We start from the raw sequence: 27,744 nt of genomic DNA, 5'->3' as shown, positions 1-27,744 counted from the left end.
ACAGTTCGTAGGAAGTAAAGTCATCATACCCAGACACATTTTTGACTCCAAGCTAAACAGTCTGTGCTCTTACTCTAAAATTCCAAAAGATAAGCTTTGAAACAGCTTATACCAATTTCAACGTCTTTGTTTGAACCGGACGGGATTCGAACCGACGACCTCCCACTCTCAAGGCGAACACATTTACACGAGACCAATCAGGGGTGCAATAGTATAGAATAACATACCAAAATTTCAAGGAAAATATATAATACAGTTTCACAAAATGATGATCGTTTTAGTAATTTTTTATGACACGTTGTAAAGTATAGAAATTTTTTGGATAAAGCAAATATTCAAACAAATATTAAACTGTTTACTTTTTTTTATTACTACAGTCGTTTTCAACATTCTTCTTTTTGAAACTCCTCAAAAATTAGGAAGGCATCTTCTTGTAAGCCGTCAAGAACTCTTCTTAGAAGTTTCCGAGAAGAGAATAAGAACGTATTCTCCAGGTACTGTTCCTTGTCATATTCAGCAACTACTTGTTGATAACTTCTAGACTCTTCCAGTAAGATTTCTAATTGTGTCGTGATGAAGCCAGCAATGCAGTTTTCAATACCAGATGTAAGTAAACTTGCAAACTTTAGTTTTTTCCTCACATGTTCCTGACCTATTAATGCGATTGATGTTTTCTTTTTCAGTTCAAAGGTTTCAATATAAAATAGAAGTTCACGTTCCAGCCGTTGCACTGTTTTTTGTAATTTGGTTCTTTTTTCCTCGTCTTCCACATTTACAGAATCAAAATCTGTGGCATCTTCGCCTTCTTCAACTACTGCTTGCATAGTAACGCTATTGATTCTATCACATAATAATTTATGTTTTCTCTTAATAGCGTCTCTGGTATATGTCGATATTTCATAAATAAGTGCATGGTACTTTTCCTTCTGCAGTACCTGTTCAATATGCGAAAGAAGATTTGGAAAATGGCCTAAGTCCTTTCTTCGGTTTGAAATAACGAAAACGATAGGATTTAACAATCCTTGTTTCTCAAAGGCGTCCACCGCTGTCTGCCGAAGTGTTTCTGCGATGAAATTAGGATCTGTGTCTTGTGGGTTATCATATCTTGCGGAAGCTATATCAATGTCTAATCTTGTGCGAACAAAACAAAACTTCATTTTTCTTTCAGCAAGTGATTTTGCAAACCGTATGACATCCGTAGTTACTTCCCAGAAAAATATTAAAACATAGTCAAACCAGTCGATGAAAGTGTGTCTAAAATATAAAGTTCGATCATCATACATGTCATATCCAGTACAATCTGTAAACGAAATAATCTTTTGACTTGCATCAAAATATTCGGTCGTAGACAAAGTTGTATTACCATACGCTGACGTTTTTGTACGATTTTCTTCTGTATGACCCATTAGAGCATTTACAAACGACGATTTACCCATTGCTGAACCACCCACTAGTCCAAATTTTACCTTTTCCTTCTTCCATTTGTCTAGTGTTTTGTTGATATGTTCCACCAATTTTTCTGATCCTTCTTCATTTATTTTTTTCGTCAACTGTTTAACCTCTTTAAAACTTTGCGATCCTGTATTAAAACATGTTTATTGAAAACTTAACAATAGATAAAAAAAATCAACATTTACAATTAAATTTCTACATATGTGTCAGTCGCAAACAACATTTTGTCATATTGTGTTCAAGCTTTTTTCAAACGATCAACTAAAAGATCGTTTCAACCACCTTTAAGATACAGTTGAACAATAAGTTAGATAACCAACCTGCAATGTAGTCAAATGTTCACTATTTCATTTTGACACTAAATTTTATATAATTCGTATCGAAAACGTGAAGAGAGATCAAATTACGTTACAGAATCCGTATGTTGGTATTTAACCTTTTTTAAAAGAATGCAATCACAAATTTATTTTTGTTTGAATAAAGTAGGATTTCAAGTGTCAAAACTAAATTAGATGAGTTGTATCATTTTAAATCATGACATTAGCAAATCTTAATTAATAAAAGCGATTTGTAAAGAATGTGTTGTCAATTAAAAAATTCTTATTTCAGTGTTTCGTTCAACATGTTCAAATAAAACGTGATACAAATAAAATGCACCCTTTCATTAAGATGTGGTAATGTTATTAAAAAGGTATTATTAATTATTTCCTATTATTTGCAATCGGACATGCCAAATATATTCATACAGCATGCAGTTGTTTTGTTAGCTAACACCTTACCTTTCATCGCACTTTGAGCTTGTAAGAAATGGCTGTCTGGATTCTGTTCTGGTATATTTACTGTAGTTTTCAATGTATCTGAATCTAATTAAAAATGAAAAAAAATCACCCTTAAATCACCTAGAAAGAAACAAAATTGCAAATGCAAGTAATTATGAGATAAGTACATATTTATAGATTATCATTGATCATCTCAACGGGAGTGATTTTCTCGATCGAGCCGGTACGGCGAAAGTGAGAAAAACAATCAAGTTGAGATGACCAATGATAATCTGTTTATTGCTATTTTGCCTATGACGACGAAGTCAATTTCATGTCAAATTCATTGACAACGCCACGCGCCCCCTAAATTTATAGTGTAGCTTTTTATGGCATTCGACTCCGCTGAGAAAGTAAATTATCAGTCAGCAAGATCAAAGGAAAATTTCGTAAAATAGCGATAAAATCATTTACTCTGATTTTTTTTTTATTTAAATCAAGGTCGAAGCACATTATCTGCTAATGCTGCCACCAAAGATTATAACCGGACAAACTTCGTTGTAGATTTCATAAAGCAACCACAAACATGAGCTCTATCATTTCCCAGAGCAGTTAATGTAGCTGACATGTATCGTTTTGATTAAAAATGCAAAATAGGACATATATACAGGATATATATCATTTGCATCTGTATTAGAAAAAAAGTAGTTAAGATACTGACACGATACATGTAGGCCTATGACAAAAAACCACTAAATGGGTTCTCGTTAAAAAAAATGTTCATGTGCTGCTATCATTCTTTCCTATCAGAGTCAACGATACCTTTTCAATGGCAGATACAACTGTCATATTCTTGATTTGGTTCATGCATTTCCCCAGGTCAAAAAGGAAGTTTAACTCTGATTTTTCAGGTAGTTAAACCTCTAATTTGTAAGAAGTCGCCTTTAATTTAATTAAGTCTATTTTAGTTGATGAATAACCCGTATCTGTGGATACATCTTTCCTCACTCTAGATAAAAACGCAGATTTATCAGGTCTTAATATAAAGTTAGACAAGACCAAGGTTGTTTTGGATTGGGAAGGAAAAGGTTCGCCTAGAAATTGCGTGTGTTAGGTAGGAATTGAAGTGAGTATCCAGCAGATTTACACTTCTTGGGTTAAATTTCTCAGCGGATGTGAATGAAACTACAGCCATATTTAAGGTAGAGTTGAATAATAAGTTAGATAACCACCTTGTAGTCGAATATAATAAAATATCAGATAAATACACTATTTCAGTTTAACACTAAATTTTACATAATTCGTATCGAAAACGTGTAGAGAGTATCAAATTACATTACAGAGTCCATATAATGGTAGTTCGCCTTTTTTTAAAGAAAGCAAAAAGAAAATTATTTTTGTTTCTATAAAGTAGAATTACAAGTGTCAAGACTAAATTAGATGAGTTGTATCATTTTAAATTAAGAGATAATCAATGTTATATCAATAAAATCGGTATTTGTGAAGTATGTGTTATCATTTAAAATACATCTTATTTCAATGTTTTATTTAAACGAAACGTTTTCAAATGAATTGCATCCTTTCATAAACATGTGTTTATGTTTTTGAAAAAAGTATGATTAACCATGTTCTATTATTTGCAATAGGACCATGCCAAATTTTTTCATACTGCAATCGGCTGTTTTTAAGCCAGCATATAACCTTTTATCGCACTTTGACCTTTCAACACACGTTTGTCCTGTTTCTGTTCTGGTTTATTTACTCATGTTACTGTAGATTTCAATGTATCTGCATCATCAGCTACTCTGAATTTTGATTTAAAATCAAGCTGCAAGCACATTATCTGTTAATTGATCATACCGTAGTTACGATTAACACCGGAAATACTTCGGGGTATTTTTTTCCTAAAGCAACCACATACATGTACCTTGGCAATTCAAAGAGTTAAAGCTGATATGTATTTCTTTTTATAAAATCTTCAAAATAGAACAAAGATACAGGATATATATCATTTGCATCCTCGTTGGCATAAAAGTATGTTAGATATAGACACGATATGCCCATTACAATAACTCAATGAATGGGTTCTTATTAATATTCTTTCATGTGCTGACAACGTTCGTCCTAAACAAATTCAACGACGCTTTTCCGACCAGACGTAGATTTATACTTCTTGTTATGGACAGATGCAAAGGTCACATTTCTGATTTTGTACAGGCATTTCCCCAGGCCAAAATGGAAGATTAACCCTGATGTTATAGGTAGCTTAACCTTTAACATTTATAACAGTAGCGAATAATTCAATTATAGACAGAAAGGTGTGAGCAAAACAACAGGGATAAACCGAACAGCATGGAATTGCCTACTGGTATAATGTCTGAATAGTACTGAATTAACTGCAGTAATATTAATCTTTAAATTATCGGAAAGACTAAACATTGTCTACCTTTTTTTAGTTTATAGAATACTTTTTTATTGATTAAACATAGTGTGATACTGGTCATTGCAAATATGACTGTCAAGTGTTGTCATATTCTGTTCAATAGTTTGTAAAAATATAGTATAATGTATATAAATCCAAATTAAGCCGCATCATTATAGAATGTAGTGTGGACTAACAATTGATCAAATAGTAATATCATATGCTTACAATTAGCTGAATTTTATACAAAAGATGACTGTATGATGATAAAAACCACCAATTGACCTCTTTTTCCTAGATTATAAGGTCTCTATAGTCCATTAATACCATTTATTTCCTCAAAATTTCAACTTTTTTTTTAATTTTTTACCATAAATGAAATAATTGGATAACGTTCGCCCATTTATGATAAAAACGTGATTATACGTGAATAATTGAAGTATTCAAGCTAAACGAACTATTCATATCAATGGTAACTGTCTCAAATAAGGTTCAAGAAGTCCTTATAGAGAAAAAAATTACGCCGCGTTTCAGAAAAGGATATCAGCTGCTTTCAATTTAATTTATCTACAACTTTATTTTCTATTAAAGTATTTCTTAGTAATTTCTTTTTATCATAGCAGACTCTCGCAAACAAGGAGAAATGCTTCCCGAAACACTGCGTATGGCTTGCTCTGTCTACTTATATTCATGGTAGAGTCCCTTTTCAAGAACATTTTCTCATAAATATGTTTTCGATACTCAATGCACTAAGAATATTTCAATTGTTATAATACTTCACTTAATTAGCAAGAACTTTTAACAAATAAGAGTACCAAGAAAATCAAAGGTACATGTGCATGTAAAGATCAGCATAGATTCGCTAACTAATGTGTGATACCAAAGAATTAAGAATTATTATGATACAGAACAAGTCAAAGAATACAGTGTATTTGGTTTTCAAATAGAGGTACAAACGACATTGTAAACAAATATTCGGGCAAATAAGTTCAAAGGTGCGTAACTCCTCGAAAAAAAATGAATCATAATTTCCTGTCGTTTTGCATTGTATGTCCTTATTATCTAAATAGGTTTCATAAAATTCTTTTGTGTGATGTTAAAGGAGTTGCGATGACGAGAATAGGACTGGCGGACTGACAGGTGTTATACCATTCATGATTTTCCCCCTATTATCCGTTGTTAAATTTGCACTTTTCAAAACAATTGCGCACAATTCTCTTTGATTCAAATAAATAAAATACTTCGCATGAGTAAAGCGTTGTCCTGTCCAAGTCTAAAGACAAAATTTCACAAAACATGTCATTGCAAATAAGTAACTGGAAGTTAAACAATCAAATGGTACATTTGTTCTACATGTGTGCAAGCTTTAGTAAACTTGTAACCTGAAGTTTCAGAAATATTCTATAGGAACCCTAAAGAAAACATATATTAGTAATTTGAAGTACCCAAGTGATATGTTTATGACCTAGATTTTGTTTAATGAAATAATGTGTAGGATAACTGTCAAAATCAAGGGAATTTTACGTACTATGTGATTATATACCATTAAGCTTTTTAGATGATGTAAAGATCAGCATACATTCGTTTACTATAGAATGTTCCTTCATCCAAGCATATCTTGGATGTGCAGGATGAAGGTCATTCTTAGAATATGAGCCTGAGGCTCGAAAGTAATAAATTAGCTTAACTTCTCTATGAGGGGTGAAGCTTACATGTAATATCTCTGTTTAAAGAAACAAACTATACCCATAGCTGGCCAGTGACCTTGACCCTAGTATATAAGCACCTGTTCCATAATAACTTGTCATAATTTAAAGCAAGTTTGTGTCGACCAAATATAAAACCCATTGGAAAAGGGTGGGTCTGACTCAGATAATCCCTAGGGTGGGAATTAATTACTTTCGAGCCTCAGGCTCATATTCTAAGAATGACCTTCATCCTGCACATCCAAGATATGCTTGGATGAAGGAACATTCTTATTCATATTTCGCCTTCGGTCTCAAGTAATAAATTAGCTTGTTTAAAGTGTAGACACAAACTAAAAACAATTTTTATATAAATGCCAACATTTAATAAAGCATAAAAATCACAAGATCATTCAGTAACTACAACTGAAGACAAGTGTTTTAGTACTGATATTATTCACTTTCCTGTTATAGAACTTATACAAAGTTTTACCATATGTCCAGACTAAGCTGTTGCCATAATGTCTTTAAAAGAACATCCTGAAGCTAAATTCACGTATGAAGAGGTTCCTCTAAATGAGTAAACCTTAAAAAACCTCGGCTAAAATTAGAACTCTCTCTAACTATCTAAACTTTACGAAAAGACTTAGATGAATTCTCTCACATATTTTGTACACAAACCATGATAAATCATTGTCTTAACAACACAAAGTTTTGCTTTATCAAAACCCTTGATCACCTCATTAGGTAGACTTAAACTAACAGATCTAGTATTTTTCAAAAACTCATGTATATGAAAAAATAAAGTGCCATGTCTCTGAATGAAAGACATAGAATGTAAATCTACAGCTGATAAAGATTGTACTTTGGCAGCTGTAGTCAAGGCAAATAAAGACACAAGTATACAACACAGTCTTCAATGTTAAATCCTCTAATGAATATAAAGAACTTAAAAAAGATAGCACTAAATTTATCTCCACAGTGAAAGAGTATCTAACTCTTCAATTGCAGATTCAGGTTTAAGCAACCATTCACATATACATGTAGTAAACAAACAAATTTAGTAACATCTACTTCTTAAAGGATCAAGTCTGTTTCAACATAGACCAAGTAAAATTCACATTAAACATGCTGAATATGAAAAGCTGGTGTTTTACAAAAAATTTCAATAATCAATCACATCCCTTTTAGATGGTGATAAGGAATTGGTTCTCTTTGAACACACCAAATAATGAAATTTCTCAAAAAGTATTGTTAATGCTTGATCATAGATGCATGGTCTCCAAGATGAAGTGTAAATATATTTTACAAATGATTCTGAAATCTCCTGTTTATATAAAAGTAATTTCTGAATATAATACACACGTTTTTACCCTACCGCACAATCAACCCTTCAGGTGTTGGTTCACTTATATTTTTTAGAATATACAGTTAAATTAAGTCTCTTCCTGACGGAAAGGCATTCTTCAGTATGCAACATTGTTACTAATTTTCATGCTTAGCAGTTTAACTGGCAAATAAATTAAAATTGGTCTTAGCAAAGAAAACCAACTCTGAGCCGGCCAACAAGGAATAATCAAAAGAGCCTTCTGAACTTTATCACTAATAATTTTCTTTATAATTATCCCCAACAATGAAAAAGATGGGAAAATATAAGGTCTTAATTCTAATCATGAAAAGTACAAACATCTCTGAAAGGAGCTTGTTGGTCAAAAGACAACGAAACAATCATCTACAGATTTGAAAATGAAAACGTGATAACAACAAAACAAATATATCTTCTTTCAATTGCCATCCTGTTGAATCTGTAAATTTTTTAGACATATGATAAGCATCAAAATTTTCTTACCAGGAATATAAAGAGCTGTGATAAAAATGTTCTTTCTTGAACACCAAGCCCAATTAATGAAATATTTGTAGTAAGCATGTTAAGTGACAAAGAGGTTATACCTCCTATTGCATAATAAAAGCTACTGAAAATGTATTTTCTGATTGTATAACTCTCTGTGACTAAAAATTTCTCTCCAAAAGAAAAATTTAGCCAACAATTCTATGAAATCTATATGAAATGAGCGCATGTTCTTAAAGAAGCTCCATCTACCAACAGAAAAATTTTCTTCAAATTTGGATCCCAAATCCTTCTAATCAGGCATCTGGTCCAATCCAAAAACTTATTTGGATGGGTCTATAAATCAATTTTTAATTTCTGATTTTAAATTGTTAAAAATTTCACCTATTGATTGATGATAATAAACACTGTAACAACTATACAGTGTTTCAACATTATTTCTCGCCATGTTTCTGCAATGTAACATTCCCACAAATACTGCATTAAAAGTATGTGCCACAAGACCAATATATGATGCAAATCATCTATAATACAGTTACACAATTCTATTTAAGAAGAATTTCCCAAGGGAGATAATTTTACCATTTCTCATCTGTCAGAAAAAAACTTAAATAGCTCAGTATCAAAAATGAGACAAAGGAAAACAATGTGCTTCCAAGGAATGAGTACCAACTTCTCAAAATTTATTCTGAAGCACAGCTTATCAAGCATTTGCACCACTTCTTCTGTATTCACAATACAACCATCTAAATTCTGATCCATAATAAAAAAAATTATCAATATATAAACTATAGCATGTATATACTTCAAGTGACATTATTTCATAAAAATACATAGACAGGTTTTAAAACCTTAGTAAAAACTCTTGATGCAGAAGCCAATCCAAAACAAAGAACATAAATATCATATCAATGTCCTTTCCACATGAATCAGGAAATTGTGATATAATCATAAATGATACTTAAATATGCATCTGTGAGATCTATAGATGTTAGCTCTCTATATATATAGAGATAATTATCCCTAAGAATTACATCTAAACAAAAGATAAATGGTCCTGCTAGCCACAAGCTAAGTTTGTTTGAATTTTTCAAATAGATAACAGGCCTTGAAGACCCATCTTTCTTAGGAACTAAGAAAATATAGGAAATAAACTGATTTTCCAATGATCGATCAACCTCTTAAATAGCTCTCTTAAAGCTATCAATTTTTGGACTTCTGAAATTATTTCATCCTTATGAAAGGTGAAATGTATTTATTTAAAAATGATGAACCTTGTGGTACATCATTAAAAATAATTTTATAACCATTTCTTATTAAATCTAATATCAATAGATCATTAGTAACATTTTCCAAATCATAATATTTAAGTTATCTACTGTATATAGCAACTGGTTGAGAAATGTGACCTCTTTGAGATTCTCTGCTCCCTTTCGGGAAACCTCTCCCTCTCAATGAAGGGAATTGCCTACTAGTATACACCCTGTTGACCAACAGAGTCTCCGCAGTTAAAAGACTGATATTGCCTTTCCCATAACAGCTGGGAGTAAATTAATTGCTAGACCTGGAACCACTTCCAAGGAATCTAGAATTTGCTTTAGAATCTTCGTATAATCACCAAGTTTGCTTCATGCAATCATAACTAAAAACGTGATAAATCAACTATTACATCAGAATAACAAATAAGTTTTATCATCTAGATATTTCTGAGCATCTCTTATGCGTTTAACCAGAAACCCATGGTCAAACAAACAAATAGAATTTTACAATAAAATCCTTGTATTATCAAGATCAAATGGCTCATTCTTACAACAAAAAATAGCCAACTCAACAATAGGGATGATGATCAACCCCTTAATAAAGTATCTCTGGGTTTCCTGCATCTTTGAAACCACAGAGTGGGCCTGTCTAGGCAGTGCAATTTCGATTTTTTATTTATCCTAGACACACTAGGATTCTCACAGTTCTCAGGGTGATAGTATTACTTACTCCTCTATGAACTTGATATTTTCCTGATTTGATATTTACTGACATGGTAGTATTATTAACAGTCACAAAAAGTCCAGAAGAAAACTTAGACACAGTTTTCCGCCTTTTTAAACAATTTTGGGATTTTCCAAGCAAAATCATGATTAAACTGTTCAACAAACAGGATGAGATAATGGACCATTAATCTCACTAAGAGAAGCCTTAAAGACTTCTGAAAACCTTAATGCAGGAATCAAAAGACGTATCAAATTCAGCTCCGGCTGGACTATCATCAGCCATGGCACAAACTCCAAAAGGAGGTACATGCACGGTATCATTACAGTAGTTCAGATCAAAATTTAGAACTAAATCTACATTAAAGTAAGCCTCTAATGGCAAAATTCGAATAAAGCAGCAGGTTTCTCTACAAACTCTGCTTGAGTTGAAGGCAGAGAAACTGTCTCAAACCTCATGATTCATACAGGTTCTTTACTACATTAATAATAATGAGTCAATGCATCAATATACATGCCTATCTTAAATCTCAACAGCACTATCTTGAGAAATATTCACAAATCAAGTAGATTTTGAAGCTATACAAGTAGCACTAGATTTTAAAACTTACTTTTGACAGGTTCTGTTGCTTTGTCAATTATTTCCAATTGCAATGCCATTATGATCTTTTATAAAACTACTAGGTTTTATAACTGTTTAAGAAGAGGATTTATTCAAAATACCTCTTGTTTTCCTATTACATTTATCATCTTTAATTTCTAAAACAACCCAGAGGTGATGAAAATCATAGCCATCACCCTTGTAAGTGTAAACATCATTCTAAACATCTTGCAAAAGCAATACGTTTGCATAATCAAATTCAACCATTGTAATAAAATAATGTGTACCTGTGCAGGTAAAACACGTGTAAATTCTGAAGAGTACTCACGACCTTCAGGTGAATAGAAATACTTTTAAAAATCTACCTGTTTAACAAACAGAGTATGAATTAAGTAACAAATGTGCCGTACATCGTACTAAGGCAAAAACTTAATGAATATATAAAATTGTGATACATCGTAGACAATAACATTTTTAATTAATTTCCATCGACACTTGTCATACATCGTAGACAAGAAATTTTTAAAATCATTTCCATCAACACTTGTCATACATCGTAGACAATTGAGGAATTATTATTTCTAATTAACAAAATAACATTAGAACTTGTCGTACATCGTAGACAAGTTAAATGTAACTTTAGTAACTTTCCCCTAAATCTTAGATAAAAATAACTAAAAAGAATTCAAGTGAAGTGTTCACTTCACACCCTCTAGAAAAATAATGACAAGTTATTATGGAACAGGTGCTTATATACTAGGGTCAAGGTCACTGGCCAGCTATGGGTATAGTTTGTTTCTTTAAACAGAGATATTACATGTAAGCTTCACCCCTCATAGAGAAGTTAAGCTAATTTATTACTTGAGACCGAAGGCGAAATATGAATAAGAATGAAGAATTATCAAAATACAGAACAAGTGAAAAAATAAAGTCTATTTTGTTTTGAAATAGAGTTAAAATGTAATTGTAAACAAATATTCTTGCAAACATGCATTTGTTTACCAACCGCATTATAATATATATATATATATATCTAATTTGCGTTTGAGAAAAACAGTGTGTGTGTGTTACAGTAAAAAAAAAAACTGTTTTAGATTTAATAACGTCTTATCAAATGAATATACAAATTATTTTAAAATTCTTGACATATTGATTTGCTCTTAATGTGGAATATCCTAAGAAGGATGTTTGTCATGTTGGTCCTAATTATAAGTTAACTGTTTACAAAACTGTTTTGAAATACTAAGGCATGTCTACCTCAGGAAAGGTTAACCATAGCTGTTTTAGTAAACATTTTATGAATTTTCTCTCCTGATTGCTCTTAAACTACGATGATCTTTATTTGGCCTTTTTTACTTCTTTTTATTCGAGCGTTTCTGATGAGTATTTTGTAGACAAAACGCGTTTAGCGTTTAGCGCAAATACAAAATGTAAATCCTAGTATCTATGATGAGGTTTTTTTCTACAATTTGATTCAGATATGCAATAACACAATCACTGATTGTAGGCATTTATCTCTAGTGGGGTTAGACTAATCTTTTAAAAAGTCAACCTGTCCTCCTTTGCAATCTGTCTTAGTGAACTTACAACAGGTGTATATTAAAATTCAATACAAAGTACAGAACAAGATCTGACCTGTTTAAATAACAGCTAAAATGAAGAAAATAAGCACAAACACTTGACACACTGCATCTTACAATATTTGAAATATGATCAAACTGATAAGCGTTCTAATATGAAATAATTTACAACTACACCTTTATACATAAAGAATGTTAGTTGTGCAGCGTTGTATTTAAAATAAAGGAAACACGATTGAGCGAAATGCCATTTCTTTACAATCTGAAAGTGATTTTAATTCCTAAAGAAAAAATACCAAAAAAAAGTGCCTACTTTTGTAGGGATCTGCATAACAAAGTTTTTAAACTGCAAAAATTAACAAAACAACCTAAATATTGAAATATTTTCAAATAGTTCGAACTCCCCTTTGCAATCCAAGCTTGGGTCTATAAAGAAAATAATTGTTGAAATTAAAAATAGAAGAGAAAAGGCTGTCTGGCTGTGTATTGTCTATAAACGTTCCTTTATAATGTTTAGCAGTTAAAGAACATCAATGTACAAAATTCTTACCACTTAAAACTATGTTATTACATATAGCCACAAACAAAAGCGTCTATACCTCGTCACGGTAACAATTCAAATGAATATCAATACATCTGTTAATCTTTTCTCCTAAATTCGGGCTGCTAAAATATATATGCAAAGTCTGTAACTGTTGGATAATTGTGATGATGTATCAACCCTATAAAACTGACAGACATTGATATTTGATTTCGTATTTGAATGTTCCAAAGGCAAATCAGAGTCTTATGCATGTACATGTTGACATATACTTCGCAAGGTCGATTTATATCCGACGCAGCTCATATCATAAAAGTGAATGCATCAATAATAAAAATATTCAACAATGCATGAACCAATATAAGATATAAAGGTTTCAAACAATATAAAAATATTATTAGAAAAAAATCGATAAATCATAAATACCTCGTCTAAGGTGTTCTCCACATTTAGGACAATCATTTTTTTCTTTTGAAACAGCATTGTTGCAATTGGAACAGATATACTTTTTGTCGATGTGTTCTCCACATTTTTTGCAGAATTTAGAATCAGGAAGTAATAATGTGTCACAATTATCACACTGTATAGTATACTTTTCTTCTAAAATTAAATAGTTTAAAAAAAAGGAAACTAATATATTTTGTTTTGTATATATGTTCCAGACCGTATGAGTATTAGGACCGTACGCGTACGGTCTGGACCGTATGCGTACTTTTTGAAAATACTCATACGGTCGGACCGTACGTGTACGGTCTGACTTATAATATGAGGAAGGCATTACCTGTGAATGGGGACGGAGTCTATGATTTTTTTTTAAACAAAAATGTTAAAAAAAGAAACGGAAATACCATAACGTTTCCGATGTTGGTTCTGTTGTTAGGGATTTTAGTTGTGACGTTATTTAAGTTATGACGTCATATTCAATGTAAACAAAGAAACGCTGTCATCAGGTAACGTTTTTTTAATAACAAACATTTTTTTTTAAATGAATTAGTATTAAGTTCCTTTCTTAGACTGATAAATATACATTTTATTCAAAATATCGTGTAAACAAGAACGGAAACGGAAGTAGATTTCTGTGCAGATTCGGAAATTCAAAAACGCGACAAAAAAAAAAATTGAACGATTTTGAGTTCATTAGTACAATGAAAAATTCGGGAATTTTTTTTTAATGAATTTTCTACTGTAATAAGGGACTTCGTCCCCATATTAATATGTTGGTTAAGTTTATTAGATACAAATGCATATTACAGATCAACATAACTTAACTCTCAAATTAATATAAAAAAGTTCAATTGAAATTGAAATACAACTTTATATTGTAACTATTTATACAAATCACGCTTATCAACTCTAATAACCCCTTGTATTTAGCATGTCGATCAGTTATACATTAATTGAATTATGATCGCTGAAATTGAAGATATCTGAAGTAAATATAATATGGGAGTACAGTTGTTTTAGAATGTTTAGCAACTTTACAAAAACATGCAAATGCAAAGGAACATGCATGAACTGCAAACATGTACATTGTTAAATGTAAAAAATATTATGTTACTTGTTGTAGCAAGTGTCACCTTGGGCGAGTGTACCAAAATAGGATTCAGATATACAATTAAACAAATGTTTAATTTCAATTGTTCTTTTGTTCAGTTTATCCATATAATTGTAATAATAACAATTTGTAAAACTAAAAGTAAAGATTCTGATAAATTGTTTAAATATAATCCATATGACCCAATCACATGTATGATCAGCTCATACTGGACCATACGCATATACTCATACGGTCCGGACCGTATGTGTACGGTCCAAATACTCATATGGTCTGGAACATATATAACAGGAGACAACACAAAAATAAATAAATACAAATCCATGAAAATAAAACTGCAAGACATAAGTCTAAGTGGAGTCGCATTCAGATGTTTTAATGTGAAAAATAGATAAAAAAAACTATTAATTGATGGATTAGTTTTTTGTGTTTTACGCCAATTTTAAACGGCCAGTGTTTGTTGGTGGAGGAATCCGGAGATAACCACCGACTCTTCATAGGAACACTGACAATCCTGGATAATAAAGATTCAATTCGAGTACACTTGCACAAGCGGTATTCGAACTAACAACGTATAAATGTAATTAGACATTATTAATTTTTTTGATAGAGAGCGTCAAGTTATCTGCAATGAACATGTGCATGTCGTAAAGGCGTAAACATATCAATTAAGACATAACTAGATAACATTCTTAACATTCATCAACAAATATTCTTCAAATTAATTAGATAAAAATATGTGAAATTGATTAGTTTAAAGTACCTGTGGTGATAATGAAGTCAACTGGTAACAACAGAATATCCAAGTCATTCTTCATCCTTTCATTGATATCAGGTATTTCTAATATCATGTAAACAAACAATTGCACTTGTTTGCTAAGCTTTTGTAGTGATACGGAAGCCATATTGGCTAAAGAAACAAGAAGCACTACACTTCCTTTTTCGATATAGTTGACTTTTATAAAAGATAATAGTTCATTTATGCAAATTGTTTCCCTTTGTATTGCTTCCAAAATTGCAGGATTATCGGGTAGGCCTGTAATTACTATTTTTACGTCCTTTGATCCGTCTTCTGTAATAACAATGATAATAGCATGATACTCACATAACATTTTTTCAACGTTTGCATTGGTATTTCGTGTATTTAGAATAGTATAAGTCTTTATGATTGACTTGATAGTGCATTGCCATAGGTGTCACATGACCTTTTCATTATAATAATCTGTAATACATTTGTATAAATAGAAACTGTTATGTTCATTGGAAACTAGCGTTGCATAGTTATTGGGTCCATTACGTCATATTCTTTTTATCAATTGTTTTGATTGTGTGTTGTGTGTGTGGTTTTGATCATCTGTATTCAACGTCTTTTTTTGTAAATGACACATATAATTAGTGTCTGATCTGTACCATTACAGATTTTGTCCTGGTCCTGTTTGTGACTTTTGTCTTCTAAAGCTACGAGTAAAGGATGGTGATGTCATCTCACCCACTGTTTCCCATTCGGAGTTTAAAAGATGACATGGTTTCTTAAATTCGTTTTCATTTAAGATTAATTGACAAGTTGGTATTTTCTTTATTCTAGTGCTATGACGATAAAGCAATATAATAAAACAGAGTGCATTTTCAAAAGAAAATCTTACAAGAATACACACATTTTTGGGGGGTTTTGGGCATAAAATATGTTGTTAACACATAATATTAAAAATTGAAAAAAAGGTAAGAAGCATTTGACTTATAGTAAGACGAATTCATTAAACAATCAAACTAAGGAATTATCACATTAACAAGAGTGCACACGCTGCAATTTCTCGCCTTCCTAGCTAATCAATGATATTATGTTGGTGGTCCTTAATATCAAGCTTTACTAGGACTATCACATAAACTTAACATGATCCAATAAAATAAGGTCATGGTCATATAAATCGAGCAAGAAATACATGTATACCTTTAAATCATTCAATACACTGCATATAGTTGACATGTTGTTTATAGTTTCTCAGAAACAGACTTAACCATGAAAACTAAACATTGACCAATGAATCATGAAAATTATGTCAAGGCAGGGGTTAATAAATCCACTAGCCCGACGCCCGGGACTAGATCAGTTACGCCTCTGGCAATTAAAATATGTAATCCGATATGCCCGACGGACTAGTTACAAAAAATTCTTGACGTTTCCAAAATACAAAGTGAAAAATTCGTTCATCACTATTCTATGTTAGCCATTTCGATTCAATTAAGTCATCCGGGATTCCAAGAATTTGAACTGGTTTGTACAGGTCCTGTTGTACATATTTTAAACATAGAACAAATAACTCTGGCAAATCTGGGTGGCCTGGTATCATGTGTTGATTCTCGTACTTTAAATATCGATTTCTCATACCATGGATTGAGGTATTGTACATTGCTTATCGTGCCGAGATTTTCAATTAACGTTATTTGGGGATATGATGTATTGATTGGTATTGACATGTCTTGTTGCAAAGCTCTTGTGCACGAAACTATGCAACAAAATATTTCTTAATATTTTAGTACGGGAACCCCAGGAACTTTGTCAGTTTCAAAACGAAAAATGGTAGATGAATGTACTACCGAGGCTGAAAATTCATCCCCCCAAAATGCTAAATACGACAGGGAAAAACCGCGGAAAAAAATAATAGTGTCCAGGACAGCAGGGCTGTCAAGTATTTAGCGCGAGACTCACACATGTTCATACTTATTTGGCGGCATTTTCCTTTGATCTATTTTTTTTCCTCTTTGATCTTAACAATTTGGCCAACAAATCACGCATTCACTTCTTGAAAAGTTGGCAGAACTTGGACACAATGATTACCCTGGTAAGGTTGGCTGTTGCTGATGAAAATAAACCAGACAATGATCTGTTAATATTGCCGTTAGTTGCCCCAAGCACGCCAATAAAAAGTCTGCTTTGAATGTGGGAACAACTAAGTTAGGTTAAGCACCAAAAGAATAAATAACAGATCAACAAATAATATTTAATACAGTGTATAATGTCTCCTTCAAAACAAAGGGTACCTACTTTGTATTATGCAGCAAACTCTTAATTTTTAAGGCATACTAGGGCTAGCAGGTCAGTTTTGATGGACTAGCAGTTCTTCCAACAGGGCTAGTAAAATCATGCTGCCAATAAGTCCTGGGCTAGCTAGTTGTAACAAAAATGTTTAACCCCTGCAAGGTTAGATGAACCATGCCAAGTAGACATGTACAGCTTACAAATCTTACATACAACACATATATTTGACCTTTTGCTTACAGTGAAGGAAAAAGAGACCAAAATACAGAACTTCACACTCAGCAATGCAATGAACCGTGAACATAAGGTCAAGGTCAAATAAAACCTGCGAGACTGACATGTACATCATAAAATATTTCTTTGCACCAAATATAGTAGACCTATTGCATATATTATTAGAAAAAAGGCCACAACTCAAAATTAAACTTTGACCAATGAACCATTAACATGAGGACAAGGTCAGATGACACCAGCCAGCTAAACATGTACACCTAACAATCATTCCTTACACCAAATATAGTAGACCTTTTAAATACAGTATAAGAAAAACAGACTAAAACGCAAAACCTTAACTATAACTACTGAACCATGTTAATGAGGTCAAGTTCAGATGACACCTTCCAGTTGGACATGTTCACCTTACAGTCACTCCATACACTAAATATACTAGATATATTGCTTTTATTATCTAAGATAAAGACTTTACCACCAAAACTTTACCTTTTTCTTTGATCCATGAAATGAGATCGACGTCAAATGAAAACTGTCTGACAGCCATGATGACCATGCAAGTTACGCACACACCAAATATAGATATCCTTTTACTCATAATAAAAATCTTAACTTCTTATTAAAGTTGCCACTGAACCATGAAAATGAGGTCAAGGACCATGGACATGTGACTTTTTGAAATAAGTCACTCAACTATTACATAAGGTCGATTGATATCCAGCGCAGCTCATATTATAAAAGTAACTTTATCAATAATAGAAATATCCAACAACACATGAACCAATATAAGGATATGAAGGTTTAAAACAATATAACAATATTATTAAAAAAAAGATAGAAACTAAAATACATACCTCGTCTAAGATGTTCTCCACATTTAGAACAATAATTGTTTTCTTTTGAAACAGCATTGTTGCATTTGGAGCAAATAGACGTTTTGTCGATAATTTCTCCACATTTATTGCAGAACTTAGATTCATGAACTAAAAATGTGTCATAATTATCACACTGCATAGTATGCTCCTTTTCTAAAATTGAAGAGTTAAGATAAGAAAGAAAACAAATATATTTTGTATTGGATAACAGGAGACAACAACAAAAAATAAGTAAATGCAAAACATGAGAATAAAACAACAAGACACTAGTCTAAGTGGAGTTGCATTTAGATTTTTTAATGGGAAAAATTGATAGAAATGTTATTGATTGATTGATAAGATTTTTGTGTTTTTACGTCACTTTTGAGCACAACTTTTGGGTCATTTCGCAGCGGTCAGTTTTTGTTGGTGGAAGAAGTCGGAGAAAACCACCGACTATTCGTAGAAACACTGACAATCCTGATTAATTAAGAAAAAAGGCTACAACTCAAAATTTAACTTTGACCAATGAACCATAAATATGAGGTCAAGGTCAGATGACACCAGCCAGCTAGACATGTACACCTAACAATCATTCCTTATACCAAATATAGTAGACCTTTTACATACAGTATAAGAAAAAAAGACTAAAACACAAAACCTTAACTATAACCACTGAACCATGCATAAAAATGAGGTCAAGGTCTGATGACACCTGTCAGTTGGACATGTACACCGTACAGTTCTCCATACACCAAAAATATTTGATATATTGCTTTTAGTATCAAAGATATAGAATTTACCACATTAACTTAACCTTGTTTTTTGATCCATGAAATTAGATCGACGTCTAATGAAACCTGTCCGACAGCCATGATGACCTCACAAGGTACGCACACACCAAATATAGTTATCCCATTACTCATAATAAGAGAGAAATTAATATTACAAAAAATCTTAAATTCTTATTAAAGTTGTCACTGAACCATGAGATTTAGGTCAAGGACCATTTACATGTGACAGATGAGAACTTCGTTACATGAGGCGTATTTATACAAAGTACGAAGCATCCAGCTCTTCCACCTTCTATAATATTAAGTTTTTCAGAAGTGAGCTAAAACAGCCGCCGCCGCCGGATGACTATCCATATGTCGAGCCTTCAGTGACAAAAGTCGCAGGTGCGACAAAAAAATTACTAAAATCAAAATAGCTTTTCAATGAAAATTTCACCTTTGTTCGCGTCATTTCCAATTTCTTCTCGTAAAGCGCTAGAGCAATACAAAGTAATTTTATAAAAACCACTACTGTCCACCTCCACCTTGTGACATTTGTTCCATGATAATGTTTCTGTAAAGACAAATCTGTTATTAATTATATAACATGTTTACATTTTTTTAATCAAGTATCTTTTTTTAATTGGAGCGCCTTGAAGAAAATCTGCCGTCTTCGTGCTAAAATACAATGCATATGCTACATTTATAACTGCAATGGTGATGATTGTACCTTTATATCTGCGTCACATAAAACTACATTTACAGATAATATAATCTAGAACATAAATGAGTAACTTTAAAGTCATATGAAACGAGTAGCTGCTGAACTAAAATGTTAAACCTATTTTCTTGAATCAAAGCATGTATATATCATAAACTTAGTCCTCTGTGCACGATTTTATCTTTTTATGCAAATATATCGTACAATCTTAATTTTTTTCTATCTGTCTGTTATGATGTGAAAATATGGCGGCTCATTAAGTATCGTGTTTTGAAGCCATAGTTTACCGATTGTCAACTTATTGTAAACCAGCAACAAAGAAGCATGGGTAGTAAGCACCTGTATAACATGTACAATCATATAATAATTTATTTCAGTGACAGATCCATGCGTATTGGGATCACCGATATTTACGTAAAGGGTCACGCTAATGTCACTTGCTTGTGGAAACTATGTGTGCGAATTGCTACCTGGAAGCAAGCAATTAAAAAATATACACTTCTACTAAATGTGGACAAATATATATGTTTATTGACTGCATATGTTTGAATTGTAATATTTTGTTTTTCATGTATATGTACCAAGTTGTACTTTACAATATTATACAAATATCTAACTATCTATAGACTGTCTGTGTGTTCTAACTCACCATTGAACTAAACTAATAAATATTCAGTGTATTCCTTCAGCATTTAACAAATGTTGAAAAAAATCCTTGAAATTCAAAGATCTTTCCCGAGCATCTATAAATCGATTATATCAATCTCGGTTAATCAAGAATACTTTTATATTCACTCTGCTAAATTTTGCAATATACATGTTATAAAAAATGTGAATAACTGGTTTTTAATCTTGTCTCGCAGAAAGAAAATGAATACTGTCTCTTCTATACCCTTTTAAACTTATATTGCAAGTCCTCTTATTTCTGATGCAAATAAAGATATCAGTAAAAGTACAATGTAGTTAGCCTTTTATGTCCTTTTAACAACACATTTACCTATTTGTACGCTTCTAAACAGAAACATTTGTTTAAAATACCTGTCAGTTGTAGAGTATTATCGAACTTCTCATGGTATGTCAATGATGATGCATCGTCCACTGTTTTCGATTGGACTTCCATGATTCTATCTGTGTAAACTTTGGTCGGTCTTTGTAGAAATTGATCAAGGCGTTCAGCACATTGACGAAACCCTTCAAAGAAACTTTTGCTTTCGGTAGGTTTCATGGCGGATTCTGTTCTGTGGAATACTGAATTCCGGAGATATCTGAGTCGTTCAACATCGTCTCCTTGATTCAAAGCATGTGGTTTCGGTTCTTTTCCCCATCCTTCTGATGGCATATCAACCAGTTCAAAGTACCTTATCAGTTTATACAACAATGAACCGTCCATTTCCCGATAACCTTTAGTTTTCATATTTCTGACGACAGTTTTTTCAGTCTTATGTAAACTGTTCATGAAGTTCTTCCCAGCATTTTGAATCTTTTTGTCCAAAGTTATTGGAGGACATGAATTAAGGAACATATCACGAAGCATGGTTGGGTGAATATCAAACAAGACAATGCAAGATTGCATTAATCTGTTGAAGCCTTCTAAGTCATTTATAGTTGCCATTTTACATGTTTTATACCATGAAAGGCCAACTCACTGGAATATCATTTATTAGATTACATTGCATTGGTAACAAACGGAAGTCTTCTGCAAATGATAAATTATGAAATAAGAAAAACATACAGTGGAGATTACTTCTAACTTCTCACCAAATCTGTGATTATCTGTCAGAGAACTGTTCTAGGTTAGTATGTAGAACTGTTATCCTGACACCTTTTAGACAGTTCAAGCTTGAAAAGTTCTAACCTAGTAATGATTTGTTCAGTTCGAATTAGAACTGATTTGACAGTTCTACGACTAGAACAGTTTAACGGCTATAACAGTTCTACATGTACGACTAGAACAGTTCTACGATTATAACTGATTAAGTCAGTTTTATCCATAGAAATTTTTTTAGAACTCTTTGTCTTTACAGTCTACAATCCTGACAGGTGTGGTCAGTTCTAGGGCTAAATAGTTTTAGACTGTTTTGCTGACAGTTCTACGATTATAACTGATTTATTCACTTTGATTAACAGTTCTACGACTAGATGTGATTTAGAAATTTCTCGTGTAAAGAGAGTGCCACGCTCTTTGCACGTTAAGAACCCCTTGCAACAACTATTTGACGGGTCCGTAGGTGGCCTGTTGCAAGGCAAAATTTCTGGCTCTATCCAATATACCCTCATTTTCCAGTGGCAGTCCAAATTTTCCCGACCATCATCCCAGATGGCCTCTATTGTATCAACCTACCTATTGTATTTATTGTGAACTTGTTCTCGTCCTGAATATGCATGAAATATTTGCCACTGGACGTTAAGCAACCAACAATCAATCAATCAATCTTCCTAGAACAGTTTTTGACAGTTCTACCCTAGAACTGATCCTGAATGTTCCTAGAACTGTTCTAGAACAGTTAAGTACAGTTCTATGACAGATTATTGTGGCAGTTCAAATGAGAGGTTAGAAGTGAACTTAACTGTACCCCAATAAATAAATGAAACAATAAATCAATAACTAAACCCTATGTCACAAATGGATATAACGGAAAATTAAAGTGGTAAATTTTCCAAACATGTGTTTTTTTTTCTAAATGTATTAAACTAGTCAATCCAGTCACAATCCTTACTGAGCTATCTTATACGTTAGAACTATTCAAGAAAAGTGTATGGCACATTCAAAACAGCTTCAATATAAGTTTTACACTGTAGCTGGAACATTTGTTTTTATTAAAGTTTTAACAGATTCTGATCTATGTACATAAGAAATGTTTTTGACTGTTATACCCTTAAACATAACCTGACAGTAGTTTCCCGAACTGTAGTTTTAATTATTTCATATCGTTTGGGAATAAGCTTCTCTTATTGGATGAAAAGGAACCACATGACATTCATTATTCTTCAGTAATAAATTCCATCGGTCATCAACAGAACAAAACGGACCAGAAAACCGTTCGTTAACGGTTTTTTTCATGATAATGACCGATGGGGCGTGGTTTCCGTCTGCTAATGACCGTTGGGGCGTGATTACCATCTGTTAATGACCGTTGGGGCGTGGTTTCTATGTTTAGAGAGATGTCCCTTTAATAACACACTTTCCTGTTTTCAATAACATATTTAAAGTGTTGAATTGTTTATCATATGTTTTGGTTATTATAAAATTATAGAGAACTTAAATTCACTATTCATTTATGGAAAATTTGCATTAAAATGAATGGCAGTATTACTACGACTGGTCTTCACTCTTTGCCATAGAAATTGTACAACTACTCGAGTTTACTTTGGACATTTTGAATTTATGAGAATTTTCAAAAACAAGGTCCCTCAATGAAATAAACATTATAGATAATGAATAACTGGTCAATATCGTGATATATGGACTGCCCGTACGACAGTGGTATCAGCTCAGTCATTATCACTATCTTAGTCAATACCACTGTCCTGTGGGCAGTCCATATATCACGATATTGACCAGTTTTTCAAGAACTATTATTTAAGTAGTATCTTAGCGGCGTCTGTCAGCCTTTTTCTCCAAAACAGTTTCCGATGGCTCTTTTATTTATTTCCCTATTTTAGGATGTAATTGAATGAACTGTTACTATTAGCGAAAATCAAAATCTTAACAATATCTAATCACAAATATATCATTTCATGATGTCATAATATTCTTCTGATATCGGATTGAATAAATAAATGATAATGACGTATATAAACTTTGTTATCTAAATAATTTATGTATTTATCTGTCAAATGTATTTGCTTTTACAACTTATTTACGTATTATTTGAAACTTAAAAACGATAATTACTTAAAAGAGAAACAGCTACTGTGAATTGAAAAGTGTTTCAATGCCAAGTATTTAAGCTCTTTTCGTCACCATCTGTAAGACCTGATTTATGAACTAAACCAAAACAACGAAAAACAAATATGATGAATTTTACATACAACAAGAACTGATTAACAAGATTCTGTATTTGACAGGTGCAGACCGTGGCGGAGTTGAATATTTATTTCAATTTTTATAGGGGTTTCTAGTAAAAATTGATAAATTGATAAAGATTTGGGAATATAATTTACAACATATTTATATATGATTAATACTAATATATTAAGTGATCGTTTTTCAAGACAACATTTAAGTTAAAAAAAGAAAGAAATAAAAGTAAACACGATGCTTGGTTCTTTGTCACTTTTTAATGATAATAATAATGGGAACCAATACATTTTTATAATGTTAACACCGTTGTATGGTCGTCTGATGTCGCTTATATCAACTAAGAGGAGTTGAACGACAGGAAAGCTCCTCCCATAAAACATATTTGAGATTTATAGAATAGATATGGGTATTTACAATCCAGTAAAACCATGAGGTAATTACAATATATAATAAGATATCAGACGTATTGAATACTATGCATATTGAAAAAATGCTTCGACATTGTACTTAATTATTTACTATAATATTCTCTGACAATAAAGCAACAGTAGTATACCGCTGTTCGAAAAAGTCACAAACCGATTGAAAGAAAACAAATCTGGGTTATAAACTAAAACCGAGGGAGCCACATCAACTATAAAAGGCAAACAATGAAACAACAGGAACATTCAAGTGCAACAAAAAACAGACGACAATGCAGCGCACACAGAAACGCACTTTAAGATAACAACTGCCATGTTTTTTATTTGGTACTTACATTGTAACTCTGTTTATCACATCGTTCCCGACGAAACTTCTTAATAAAATTGAGAATGGAAATGGGGAATGTGTCAAAGAGACAACAACCCGACAAAATAAAAAACAACAGCAGAGGGTCACCAACAGGTCTTCAATGTAGCGAGAAATTCCCGCACCCGGAGGCGTCCTTCAGCTGGCCCCTAAACAAATATATTCTAGTCCAGTGATAATGAACGCCATACTAATTTCCAAATTGTACACAAGAAACTAAAATTAAAATAATACAAGACTAACAAAGGCCAGAGGCTCCTGACTTGGGACAGGCGCAAAAATGCGGCGGGGTTAAACATGTTTGTGAGATCTCAACCCTCCCCCTATACCTCTAACCAATGTAGTAAAGTAAACGTAAAGTAAATAACAATACGCACATTAAAATTCAGTTCAAGAGAAATCCGAGTCTGATGTCAGAAGATGTAACCAAAGAAAATAAACAAAATGACAATAATACATAAATAACAACAGACTACTAGCAGTTAACTGACATACCAGCTCCAGACTTCAATTAAACTGACTGAAAGATTATGATTTCATCATATGAACATCAGGCACAATCCTTCCCGTTAGGGGTTTAGTATCATACCATCATAACATATATGAGAAGAACATAACCCGTGTCATGCCAACAACTGTTTTTAAAATAATGTGTTTAGTTCCGATGCAAAGACCTTATCAGTGAATCAATATTAACGCCAAAATATGCAATCTTTAATGACTTGACAACAGTATCGTAATTATATCCCTTCTTAATAAGTCTATTCAGAGGTTTTGTACGTTTCTGAGGTGAATACTGACACCTTAGTGCTTTATAAAGAATATTACCATAAAAAATTGGATGTGAAATACCTGAACGTATTAGAAGTCTGCATGTTGAGCTATATTTACGAATGATGTCTTTATACCGATGATAAAATTTAGTAAATGTTTTGACTAGTTTTTGATATCGAAAACCCTGGTGTAATAATTTTTCAGTAATACATAAATTTCTCTCGTTAAAATCTAAAACATTGTTACATACACGAGCGAATCGTACAAGTTGAGATATATAAACACCGTAAGATGGTGACAAGGGAACGTCACCATCTAAAAACGGATAATTAACGATACGAAATGAAAAATCATCCCTTTTATCATAAATTTTAGTATTCAGCTTTCCATTAGTGATATAGATATCAAGATCGAGAAAAGGGCAGTGGTCATTGTTAGTATTAGCTTTATTTAAAGTAAGTTCAACAGGATAAATTTCATTAATATACATACTGAAGTCGTCATTATTGAGAGCCAAAATATCATCCAAATATCTAAAAGTATTATTAAATTTGTTCATCAGATGTTGTTTCGATGGGTCTTTGCTTATTTTTGTCATAAATTGTAACTCATAACAATACAAAAACAGGTCCGCAATAAGTGGTGCACAGTTAGTCCCCATTGGAATTCCGATAATCTGAAGATATACGGAATCCCCAAAGCGAGCAAAAATGTTATCTAGTAAACATTCAAGGGCATATATAGTATCAAAGCATGTCCAATTAACATAGTTTTTTTGTTTATTGCTACTAAAAAATGACCTAAAAGAGTTTGAACATATATATTCACATTCTGATTTTTTGAATGCCCATTTAATTAGGTGTGTGAATTTTTTCTTAATGAGAATGTGAGGCAATGTGGTATACAGGGTAGAAAAATCAAAACTTTGAACAGATTCAAAATCACCAATATAAGCATGCAATTTATCAAGTACTTCCAACGAGTTCTTGACACTCCAAAAGTAATTTATTCCACTATTTTCGAAGGCCTTATTTGAACAATTTATTATCAGGTTTTTAATTGTACCAAGTGTGCTGGTAAGAAGAATAGACAATTTAGTAGTTGAACAATGGCTTGAAGACGAAATAAATCTATATTTGTAAGGGGTTTTGTGTAGCTTCGGAAGCCAATACATAGTTGGGACTTTCATTGTATTTGATTCTGCTTGTAAAGCGGTGGCTAAAAGTTTATGTTTGTTACAGATTTCGTTTTCTGAAAATGGAGTCAGTTGGAATGTTGATGAATTGGTGATTTCCTTTTTCAGAACCTCAATGTAAAATTTACGTCAGACAATAATAATATTATTAGCAGCTTTATCTGCCGGGACAAAAACAAATTCCTTGGCTCGTTCTTTTAGTTTATGTTTGATACGAGAAATAGGTTTATTATGGTTATTGTTTATAGTAAAATGTTCTTTAAAATGTTGAATACGTATATCAACTATCTTCATTACTGAATTAAAAAAAGAGTCCAAAGATTTTTTGTCAGCTTTTTCCCGTTTTACCCATTTATTATATATCTTTCTAAATACATTGATGAGCTTTAAGTTTATAAGTGACTTCTATTAAAATTTTGCTACAACGATGTGTTTTCATTTGAAATGTCGGAAACCTCTTTAATCACTACAACCCAATGATACTTGTTTCATAATTCAGATATGTTTAATTTGATCCCCTTACTTCAAGTTGTACAATATATAGCATTTGTACTGTCCGACTTTTGGCCTATAGTTGTTAATTTCTGTGTTATGCTGGTCTGTTGTGGAGAGTTGTCTTATTGGCAATCACATCGTCTTTTTTTTATTAACAGTATAAAACCATACACCCGCTTTTAAAAAAAGAAGATTATAAGTAGATTTAATAAACAAAATGCATACTTACCAGGAATGATTTCCTACAATTTGCCTTCATAGCATCCTATAGCTGACTACAACTAAGACGATGCATCATGTTACATAAGAACAACTACGATAACACACAAACAGATAGTGATAGTTCAAAATATATGACTTATTATCTTATTATGGACCCTGACACACTACAAGAAACTTATTTATATCTTTGTTCAATCAAATCAC

The 27,744-nt window shown here is 32.2% G+C and overlaps 2 protein-coding genes across 4 annotated transcripts in view; one reads left to right on the top strand and one right to left on the bottom strand.

The window, feature by feature from the left end:
- Positions 1-27,744, top strand: part of LOC139495904 (S-adenosylmethionine-dependent methyltransferase Rv2258c-like) — a 116,487-nt gene that overhangs the window by 24,811 nt on the left and 63,932 nt on the right. The window lies entirely within an intron of this gene.
- Positions 384-27,632, bottom strand: LOC139495893 (uncharacterized). Its single transcript, XM_071284297.1, has 8 exons — positions 27,548-27,632; positions 21,080-21,737; positions 19,778-19,894; positions 18,548-18,721; positions 15,189-15,497; positions 13,297-13,470; positions 2,232-2,315; positions 384-1,579 (listed from the first exon to the last, which is right to left on the bottom strand). The coding sequence occupies exons 2-8, from the start codon at positions 21,651-21,653 to the stop codon at positions 384-386; spliced, it is 2,628 nt and encodes an 875-aa protein (XP_071140398.1). The 5' UTR covers positions 21,654-21,737; positions 27,548-27,632.

Source organism: Mytilus edulis, chromosome 11, assembly GCF_963676685.1.
Source record: "Mytilus edulis chromosome 11, xbMytEdul2.2, whole genome shotgun sequence".
In the NCBI taxonomy this organism is placed as follows: domain Eukaryota; kingdom Metazoa; phylum Mollusca; class Bivalvia; order Mytilida; family Mytilidae; genus Mytilus; species Mytilus edulis.
The sequence above is the reverse complement of the archived record's forward strand: the minus strand, read 5'-3'. Positions and strand labels throughout refer to the sequence as shown.